At 32.0% G+C, this 11,250-nt stretch overlaps 2 protein-coding genes across 2 annotated transcripts in view; both read left to right on the top strand.

The window, feature by feature from the left end:
- The window catches only part of LOC125611214 (A-kinase anchor protein 9-like), a 35,724-nt gene extending 34,272 nt beyond the window's left edge, over nt 1-1,452 (top strand). The window contains exon 11 of the mRNA XM_048785429.1: nt 1,167-1,452. Coding sequence (XP_048641386.1) covers nt 1,167-1,244 — 78 coding nt within the window. The 3' untranslated portion in view covers nt 1,245-1,452. The remainder of the gene's footprint in view (nt 1-1,166) is intronic.
- Nucleotides 1,453-1,471: 19 nt separating this feature from the next.
- Akap9 (A-kinase anchoring protein 9) overlaps nt 1,472-11,250 on the top strand; it is a 42,063-nt gene continuing 32,284 nt past the window's right edge. The window contains exons 1-5 of the mRNA XM_048785400.1: nt 1,472-2,018; nt 4,594-4,756; nt 6,111-6,323; nt 8,797-9,029; nt 10,020-10,184. Of these exons, the coding sequence (XP_048641357.1) occupies nt 1,773-2,018; nt 4,594-4,756; nt 6,111-6,323; nt 8,797-9,029; nt 10,020-10,184 (1,020 nt within the window). The 5' untranslated portion in view covers nt 1,472-1,772. The remainder of the gene's footprint in view (nt 2,019-4,593; nt 4,757-6,110; nt 6,324-8,796; nt 9,030-10,019; nt 10,185-11,250) is intronic.

Genomic DNA, 11,250 nt, shown 5'->3' with positions numbered 1-11,250 from the left:
CATGCGTGCGGCCCGGATTCGATCCTCAGCACCACATACAAACAAAGATGTTGTGTCTGCCAATAACTAAAAAATAAATATTAAATATCTCTCTCTCTCTCTCCCTCTCTTTAAAAAAAAAATCACATTTAGCTGCAACAGTCATAAGGTCTGGCCTCCATCTCATATAGGTGTTAAGACATCTTGACAGACTAACTGCAGGATATAAGAAACTGTAATAAACAAAAATTTTCAGAACTTTAAGAAGCAACTGCCCCTCCCCAACTACATCTCCTTGAAACTTTGGGACTTGTATATAAAACAATTTCATTTTCTCTGCCTCAGTTACTAGTCTGCTGAGAAGGGTTTAAGTACTAGCTCTTGGAAACTATGTAGTCAGAGTAGCTATAAAAGGCCTTTTTAAGCCTGTCACTTGCTTTAGTATGGTTTTTTTCCATTTAGATAAAGGCTTTGTGGGTTTAGGATATTCAGTTACCAGATGGGGAAAAAAGGCACCAAAATGAAAGTCTTTTCTTTTATTTAAAACAACTTTCATTATTGAGAGTCTTTTATTAGTAATAAGTAAGTTATTTATCTTTTAAAATTGTGAATGGCTGGTTCATTCGGTATTGCTCAGGCTTCTGGAACAACCTGAAGCTAACTATTATGGACAATTTATTGCTTTTACATTTCAGTCAGGGTTCATAGGCTACCTTAAGTGGTGTAATTATCGACTTATATACAAAGTGGCTCTAAAAAGAATTTTTTCCTTAATATGCACTCTATAAATAAGTCAATGTGAAAATAAGTTATAACTGAATTATCTATATTTAGCCTCAGTGGCTGCTCAAAAGTATTACATCTAAGGAATTATCAAAAAGAAATTCTAATTTAATTTCCAGAAATAATTATGATTATTTGATATGCTTGAATAGCTGATTAGTAATGTAAACTCAAACATTTTATTCACATTTTTTAATTAAAACAATTTTTAGTAGGGTGGAAAAATACCAGCTTATCTTAGACACATTATAAACTTCTCTAAATAACTCTTTCAAAGATCTGACGTGGAACTTGGATCCTGTTAGGCAGGCTTTTTTGTGGGTGTATTAATTCACATTCCACCTGTCAGTGCACATATAGGTAAAGACATTAAACCACACCCTCTGTTCTGACCTTTTCCTCAGGGGACACTGACTAGAATCCTCTGGCTCAGCCTGCAAGGCTATTTGAGCAGCTCCATTTGGAAGAGCTTTTCCTTTTGAATAGGGCGAAGCTGCAAGACCGAGGGAAATAATGTTGCAACTACGATTCTCAAGACTGCTACTGTGGAGATTTAAAACCTGACCTTCCCTGCCAGGTTCTGCTTGGAAGGCTTACTTAATACCACAGACAAATTTGATACCGAAAGCAGTTTTATTGCTCAGCATATTACACATTTATGTTTTCATTCTTTTATTCTTCAAGGATTTACCTATTCTAGGTAAAACAGTGGTGTTTTGTTTGCGTGCTTTTGGTTTTTTGTGCAGTTTTTTGTTGTGTTATTTTGGATTCTTCGGATAAAGACTGGTAGACATTTAGGAGTCTTTCTGTTTTGTTTTTGTTTTTTAGATTTGTAGGGTTTCCCCCCTACCCAGACATTTTCACCCTTTTTATTGTTCAGTAGTATGAATTAATTTTTTTATGTATTTGATAGCACTAAACAGAATGGAATATCTTGATAAACTAAAAGGAACTTTTTAATGTAGTAGAAAACTGATAATTGAAGAAGCTTGGCTCCTTCATCTTCTAGAATGGATTCTTACAGGACCTATTTGGCAACTGTCAAACTTGATGGCTCTTGGTTGGAAGAACAAGATGAAGATATTTATGAGGTTGAATCTCGAGTGCCTTTACCGTATCCTTTTCCTTTGTGTGAACATTTGGATGAAAATAACTCAGTAATTATTAATACTTCTATTTTCCACTTGATTCATAAAAGAAATGGGCACATATTAAAGCTAATTTCTAAAATTTCACTGCCTACCCCTCCTTATTCAGTAAGTATAAAATATTAATTTAGTTTAACAAATAAGTATAATGAGAAATGAAATTTTAAGTATTGTTAATAAGGTTAACGGAATAGAACCTTATTTTGTTATTGTTTGGTATATACTGCTGCCCATTCATCCTAAATGTATCAGAGGGCTCAATTTGATCTAAAAGTCCCAACTTGGCTGTGTTCTTAATTCCAGAAAGCAGAATGAGATAATATTACACTTCTCCAGTGCCCGGTGAATTGTTTAAAAAATATTCTGCTTGTCTTTAAGATTCTTGTTTTTGTATGTTTATGAATCCAATCCTGAATAAAAATGGGAATAAAAATGGAATGATTATATTTGAGAGAATAGGTATTGTGATATCTAGACCAGCTAAATAAATTGTTTACATCCATGATATACTGACAGTAGTTCCAGGCAAGGTAAAAACAAACTTGGATTCTAGATTTTCTTACACCATAAGGAACTTATTTTCAGTTTTCTAAATGTCAACTAATTCTGTAGAGAAATATATTTTTTCTGTTTTTTATGTGAAACTTATAAACATTGCTAAAGTGTTTAGCATAAAGATACCTGCATATTCAGTATTCCAGGTTTATTTGATTCTCAAATATGTTGTGAATGATTGACTACAAGTTATTCAGCACTTTTTATGACTTTGGTGGCTTTAACTGTACATGCTAGCTAATATTTAACAAACCAGATGGTTTTTAGAATAGTGTTGTTACCCCTTCTACAACTTTTGTTTTAAGTGTCATAATCTTTACTAAAGCTTATCCATACTTTAAGTATAATGGTGAGTTTACTAAATACTTTGAAAATATTGAGTTTAAAATTTTTATATAATGCATACTATTATAGATATTAGGAATAAATCATACCTTAACTGGATAGAAGGTATTATGTAAAGTATGTAAATGAGAATTTTAAGGGGGACTCTTATCCCAAATGAAGTGGATCCCAACTGCTATTGTAAATAAAATATATTACCCTTACTTATTTGATTGCTTGAGGTTTTTGCTTTGTTTCTAAAACTGAAGGTTTTTTTCATGATTTCTGGTAAATATATAAATGTATGTGAAGGTGGTTTAGATCTTGTCATGAAATGGAGCATAGAGGCAAAGACATTAAATTTATCTAAAGCAAATATTTATTTTATTGTAAATACTCTATTGAATTTCTGTAGTAAATTTGGAAAATAGTTCATCTTTTTTTAGTTATAACTTTGAACTCTATATTTCATATATTTTCTAGGTCATTAGTATATAATAAAAAATTATGTACATATTGAAGCAATTGATGTATTTTAAAAAATGTATTGACTAAATTCAGGAGAGTAGTTGTGTACAACATTTATACTTCATGGTCATTTTCTTTATAGTAAAAATTAAAATATAGTATTTATCCACATTTAAAGGAAAATACTCTTGGTAGTTAAAAATGAACATGTTCATAAAATTTTTCCTTTTTAAAGTAACAATATATTTTCACATATTTTAGGAAATTATTTACAAATTAAAATTTGTTTAATTTTCCATTATGAGTCTTATATCTATGCTCATTTTTAAATAATAGGTTATAAATAAAATTTAAACATTCTTTTAAAACAACAATTATTGGGGTTGGGGTTGTAGCTCAGTGGTAGAGTGATTCCCTGACATGTGTGAGGCACTAGGTTCAATCCTCAGCACCACATAAAAATAAATAAGTAAAACAAAGGTATTGTGTCCACCTACAACTAATTTTTTTTTTTTTTTTTTTTACATTAAATTAAAAAAACAATAATTGCATACTGAATATTTTGGAAATTGATTTGGTTTGTCAATAACACTCAGGTGTGAGGAGCAGAAGTCTTTAAGAATAAGATTTTAAATATTATCTTAATTTTATAATACATTATTAATGTCTAATTAGAAACCTTAGAAACCACTACATTTTATCATTTTAAGCTTAAAACATGGCAGTAATGTCTTTCTGATACACAAACTTATGTAAATTTACAAAATTTATTTAAAAGACTTGCTGTAAGCCTGTTGTCAATACATACAATTATTTCTTAAAATTCTGGGGCTAAGTACTAGAAACATTTGAGCTCAATTTTGTTTTCTGTGGAGTTTGTTTTTTTTTTTTCTGCATGTAGTTGTTTCAGTAAAAAAGATAAGTAGATGGTGACATATAAAAGCTCAGATAACTAAAGCAAAGTTAGTGCTTTTTTGTAATTTCACACAAATGATTAAGTGATCGCGATTCAACTACTTCCTGATCGAGAGCTTTGGCCTCAAGTGTGTATTACCATCTTAAAAACTATTTTAAAAATGGAGTCAGTATATGCCAATGATAGCATTCTAAGAAGGCTGTATTTTTAATGCCTCCGAATTCTAAAGTGTTCAAAACAAATGTGGAGTCTACTGTTGACTTATCCTCCCCACAAATGTTAACATGCATTAGAACTGTCTCTTAAGTGACTGTAAGTCAGTAATATGTCTTTTATTTGAAATCCTTACTTTAATGGAAAATGACACTGGTTTTCCTAACACTTCATCTTCCTTCATGTATTCTTTGCCTTCTTGTTTAGCTTGAACATGCAAAAGTTACACAAACAAAATTGATGCGTGAGTCATTCAAACAGAAACAACAGGCAACAGAGTCCCTTAAATGCCAAGAAGAACTGCGAGAGCGCCTTCATGAAGAGTCTAGGGCCAGAGAACAGCTGGCAGTGGAGCTCAGTAAGGCTGAGGGTAAGTACCTTGCCTTTGGCAAGTCAGAGTAGCAGAACTTCAGTCTTAAAATAGAGATTTTGATGTACAGCCAAATTCAGAAACAAATCTACTCTAATTTAGAGCAGCCATTGGAAGTAGTTGTGGTTCCAATGGCTGCTCTAAATTAGAGTAGATTTGTTTCTGAATATGCAGTTTTTAAAACTGCATATACACATTTAAATATAAAAGGAACTTATAGAATTACTGAAAATATAAAGGAATTTTAGAAAATAGAGAAATGGATGGTGAAGAGTTGTTACCATGATCCCACCATCCTAAGACATGCCTGTAATTTAAAAATGAGAAAACCGAAGGTAAAGATGTTATTGAATTGTTTAAGGTAACCATTAAATGGTGACCATAGGCTTTAAGCCTCTAAAGCCTTGGGCTTTGCCTCTTCTTCCCCCATGCTGTGGTATTGACCTTGCCCTTCTAGAATTAAAATACCAACTTGAGAGAAAATGTTTTGTTAGAGCTTCATAGTCATACATAGTAGCTGAGTTCATCTCAACAAACTCATACATGCATGGAAATCAATTTCAGTTCATGATCCCCTTCTTTTCCCTCCCGTCTTCTTTCCCCTCTCCCATTCTCTTTCCTCTACTCTATTAGAATTGTGATTCGATTTATAATATCTGATTTACATTAAGCTGTCTAGGAACTTGTCTATTTTTATCTTTTTAATAAAGTGAATTATGCATATACAACGTGATGATACTTCAGTATAGCAAAGTATTTGGAAGTTTAGAGAAATTTCACATTAATGTCAGGTTGGTAAACAAGAAGATTGCATTAGGCCAGGCAGAGTGGCACATGCCTGTAATCCCAGTGACATGCCCAGGGACACTGAGGCAGGAAGATTATTAATTCAATGCCAGCCTCAGCAATTTAGCAATGCCCTAAGCAACTTAGTGAGACTTGTTTCTAAATAAAATAGAACTGGGGATGTAACTCAGTGGTAAAGCACCCCTGGGTTCAATTCCTGGTACTCAAAAAAGAAGACGACGACTAAATCAAATGTACATATTAAAAGTTAAAGGCTGGGGTTGTGGTTCAGTGGTAGAACATTTGATAGCACACATGAAGCACTGGCTTCAGTCCCCAGCACCACATAAAATATACTAAATAAAGGTATTGTGTCCATCTTCAACTTAAAAAAAAAAAAAAAAAGTCAATAAGTTGCTGCTATTAATAGCAAATTCATTCAAGACTCTTAATAGGTTGGAATGATTTAAAGTTTTGCTAACAGCTCTTTTGTTGTTCATATTAAAACATAGTAATGTTCAAATTTAAATGAGTTGTAATTCCATTTCCTGTTCATTTTATCTTACAGGTATCATTGATGGCTACGCAGATGAAAAAACTGTTTTTGAAAGGCAAATTCAGGAAAAAACTGATATAATAGATCGCCTTGAGCAGGAGTTGTTACATGCAGGTAATAGGTTGCAAGAATTGGAAGCAGAACAACAAGAAATCCAAGCAGAAAAAGAATTATTGTCAAGACAGAAGGAGGCAATGAAAGCAGAAGCAAGTCCAGTTGTACAACGTACGTATTTTCAGACTTTGGAACACTTTTCTTTTCATTTATATTCTTTAAACATTAAGAGTGATTTTTCCCCCTTTTTTTCAATGCCATTATTCATATACCATATAGGAACTTGAAAAATAATAGCAGAATGGGCTGAGGTTGTGACTCAGTGATAGCGCGCTTGCCTAGCATGTGGGAGGCACTGGGATCCATCCTCAACACTGTATATAAGTAAAATGAAGATCCACTGACAACTAAAAAAGTGTATTCAAAAAAATTATAACCAAACATACCTTATAGGTAATTGTCTTATTAGACAACCAAGTAGAACCAGGGTTTTCTTTTCTTTCTTTTTAAATCTCTGACAGATATTGACTGTTGACAGGAAAAGACAATTCTTTACTTATCCCCAAAAATCTGCCTCAAGAGAAGGTTACAAATAATGGGGCAGAATATTTTATAAATTGTGTAAGCTTTAGGCTTTTTAATAGAAAAGAGAAAGCAAAAAAATGTATTGTCGGATTAAATAACTAAGAACTTGTTTTAGTAATAAGCAGGTCTGGGGCTTGCAAGCCAAATAGATGGAAAAGATCAAGGGCGCTAGTTTAGTAGGAGTTCAAAGAGAAGTTAAATTTACAAATAACCTTAATTTTTCCTTAGATAAGAAATTAAATAATATCTTGACGTTAAAGTTTGTTTAGCAGTAAATGTCAATCTTTATAATAGTAAAAATTTAAATTCAATTTATTGTGTCCTCACTTTTATAGTAAACATAAGTTGGAATTATAAACTCTTTCTCTAATTTCATTTGATCAATTAGGAAATACAACATACATTTTTTTGTAAAATGATGAAATTAGTCTAACATGGGTTTAGGGTTGTAATTTTTAAATGTGGAAAAACTTTGTGTCATACATGTAAAATATTCAAGAAATATTGGAACTTCTCAAAATCTCCAGTGATGATAATCAGTGGCTTCAGCGTCTGCTTCTAATATATATGTGGGCACATGCATTATCTTATTTTAGCCAATAGAATATGTATAATATTTTTGTTGTGTCTTGTCTTGTTTTCTATTTTCATAGGACTAGTAGATGCTGCAGTCGATGCAGCACCTGAAGCAGGTGTGTGCGTACAATTGCATGGACTATTTTTGAGTGGTAGATTTAGATGCAAATTTTGAGTAACCCTTGGATTTTCAACCAACTAACATGTCTCTAATTTTGCAGTTTTGCTGCTGTGATTCACTCTTAAAGTTGTTCTCTTTTAACAACAAAACAACTTGTCTTACTATGAAAGTTCACATTTTCACTTGAAATTAACAACTGAGATTGATGATGACCATCATCTTATTATCTGTTTTGCATGAAACTTAAAACAATTTCAATTTTTCAAAGAAATTTTTTTTTTAAACAAATATATTAAATCTTGTAGTCTATGACTTTCCAGAATCCTCTTCTAAGTCAGGAAGTTTATAAGACGATGGTAGTAAAAAGATCAATGGAATTTAGTAAGAGGCTTTCTGATTGATTTACTATATGTTAACATCTAGTATCAGTGTTGTTTTCAAAGGAAAATTTTTTTCTGTTGATTCCTTGTCCTGAGTATAGTGTTGGCACATCAGTTAGTATAAAGATTCTAGAGATAAGTTCTTTCTATTTTCTTTATTAGAGGATTGGTTTACTTTTTCTTTTATACTTTATTATTATATTAATAATGATATTAACTAACACAATAGTGCTTACTGTACTACAGTTACTGTTTTACATATTTTAACTCATTTGATTCCAAATTTGCTGTAAGAGATTGGCAATGATATAGTTCCCATTTTACATATAAGGAAACCAAGGATCATCATATTGAATATCATGTAAAACAAAAGAGGCAAGCTAGGATTTGAAGACATAGTCTGTTTTTAGTGCTAACCACACTGCCTCTCACATGTCAGTTTTCCCTTGATGCACATACATGTGAGCATGCAAAAACAACTCAGTAATATGGATCTAATAAGGAGTAAAAATAACAGGAAATTCTGGGTATAGTCATATTTTTTCTTCTACAACTCTTCCTTGCTTGTTTAAAGATTTACAGTGATTTTTTGTGTATATTATGTATGCATATGAAAGTGATTTATGGGTTTGGAATGAATTAATTTTTGTGTGAGGTAAATAAAATGTTCTTTTTCTATGCTTAAATTTCATTCAATTTTGTTCTATTCTTAATAGTGAAAAGTGGCTTTTTTTGTCATTTGCTATGTTTTTACAAAAATGGTGTTTTTGTGACGGGACTTTCTTTTTGTTAATTCTGCATAATTTTAATAATACTAGTTTATGTATGTGTAGCAGTAAGATATTTTGTTATTTCCATAAGAGAATATTTAGTTTTTAATATGGATTTAAAATATTTCTCAGCCTTTATTTCATGAAGGTAAAATTTACTGGAAGCACTATTAATTATAATTAACTCTGAATGCTTTTGCATTTATAAACAGAATTACTACATGAGACAGAAAAATTAATGAAGGAAAAGCTAGAATTGCAATGTCAAGCTGAGAAAGTACATGATGAACTTCAAAAACAAATGAAAGCTTTGGAAATAGATGTTGAAGAACAAGTCAGTTGGTTTATAGAGATGGAACAAGAAAAAAATGCTGAAGTAATGGATTTAAGACAGCAAAACCAAGCACTGGAAAAGCAATTAGAAAAAATGAGAAAATTTTTAGATGTAAGTATTTGCAATTTGATATTGATTTTTCTCAGTAGAATACTATGTGATACTGTTCTATATTATTTTAATTTTAAATTATAGGGACTCTTAATATTTTTGCTTATGTGTGTATTCCACCAATGGAGAGAGTATTCCAATAATTTATTATGTAACAATCAAAATGAAAATAGTAAAACTAGGGCAGGGAATGTAGCTCAGTGGTAGAACACTGCTTAGCATGAATGAAATGAGGCCGGCCCTAGGTTGAATCACCAGCACCAAAAAAAAAACCTAAACAACAACAAAACTTGTGCCACTAGCTTGTGAATAAGCCCTACTAGTTAACGTTCCAAAATTCATAGTTAATCTTCTACTAGTCTCTCATTTAACCAGTAGCCAAAGCAAGTAAGAATTCCAAGAGCTAATTGTCTACCATTGTGTCCACCTCAAAAGGTGTGAACACAGGTAACAACAGTGTGGCACTTGCACTACAATAGTTGCCAAGCTTCCATTGCTCTCTTCCAAAAAGATGTTAAATCTTTAATTTCACATGGATAGTCTTCTTTAAGATTTCTTATAAGCCAGATTTTCTCTTCACATATCAGAGAATTAGAGTCTTATACTATTTATAATTTTAGGTATAAAACTTAAGATTAAAGAAATTGATTTACCAGACAGTTTGTTTATTTGCTTAATGACTGAGTTAGCAGTGTAATTTCTCCATTGTACAAGTACATTCATTGATGGAGGAGAATTATTTCATTCTGAGTTTAACATTACCTAAATGAAAACAAATGTACTTCAAATAAATTTTAAGTATTTAAATTTTGTGGAAGAACCCAAATAAGTAATGTGTCATACCAAAAATATTTTTGAATCTTTGTGATTCCATGGTCATCAGTCCTTTCTTTTCAAACAAACTTAACAACCTATAACTAAAGAGAGATAATAGGTTTAATAAATATTGTTTCTTCAATTACTATTGTTTTTATTATTGTTCAATTTCAGGAGCAAGCCATTGACAGAGAACATGAGAGAGATGTGTTCCAACAAGAAATACAGAAGTTAGAACAACAACTTAAGGTTGTGCCTCGAATCCAGCCTGTTGGTGAACATCAAACTAGAGAGGTAAGAACTTTATTGGTATTTCCTATTTGTATCTTGAGTGTGAAGTAAGAGTTACATTATGAAAAACTTAAAAGTGAATAAGGTATAAATCTTAAAAATCAGGACATTGAATGTTACTTAAATGTGAGGAGGTCATAAACCCTAAAAAATGTTTGTATTGGACTAGGGGTTATAGTTCATGGTAGAACACTTGCCTAGCGTACCTGAAGCCCTGGATTTGATGCCAGCACCATCAAAAACAAAACATAAAAATGTTGTACAGAAATTTGGAATTATTTCCATCTTTATATATTTTCTAGTATTAAATAAACTTCTCTGCCTAATTCTCTACTCCCATCCCAACAAAACTGATAATTCTCTGTAGTCACTCTTTACTAATTATTTCCCTTTCTCTTCTCTTTTACAGTCCACTACAATGAAGTTTCCAACATCTTTTTCTTGGAATTTTATACCCCTTAGTATATTTAAACTGTTCCTATGAAGGTTACCCAAAGCCTCTTGGCTGTATCTAGTAATCACCTCTCTGTCTTTAATACTACTCAACCATTTGGAGACACTCATTACAGTCTTCTATAAGTATCTCCTTCTCTTGACTGCTGTGACACACCTACTGTAGAGTGTGGTCTCTCTCCTCCAGTATTTATTTGTCTTCTGCCTACCCAAAATAAATGAGGGGTGCCTCATGACTTAGTCTTAGAGTCCTTGTTCTTCCGTTTTTACATTTTCTTCCCAGTCATCTGTAAATTGCCCCACAGTTGTTCCTTTATTCCTAACATCTCTGTTGAACTCTGTACTTGAATTTTCAACTGCCTACTCTGTCTCCACGTAGATGTCTCATTTTTAACATATCCAGGAATCATATTCTTGGTTCCTGATTAGCCTTTATCAAAAAGACAAGAATAAAATTATTCCTTCTTCATCTCAATAAATGTTGTGCCTTCTAAATCATCTTCTTTGCTAAGTTCTAGAATTCTTCCTCAGTCCCACTCCTTCTCAGCCCTGATCCCAAACCACTAATGGATCAGATTTATACTACATCTTTTTATTCTTTTCACCTTTATTCATTTCCCTGTGTCTTAGTTGTCATATTATTTGCCTATATGTGTGAGGT

The sequence above is a fragment of the Marmota marmota genome, unplaced genomic scaffold (assembly GCF_001458135.2).
Source record: "Marmota marmota marmota unplaced genomic scaffold, marMar, whole genome shotgun sequence".
Taxonomy (NCBI): domain Eukaryota; kingdom Metazoa; phylum Chordata; class Mammalia; order Rodentia; family Sciuridae; genus Marmota; species Marmota marmota.
The sequence above is the reverse complement of the archived record's forward strand: the minus strand, read 5'-3'. Positions and strand labels throughout refer to the sequence as shown.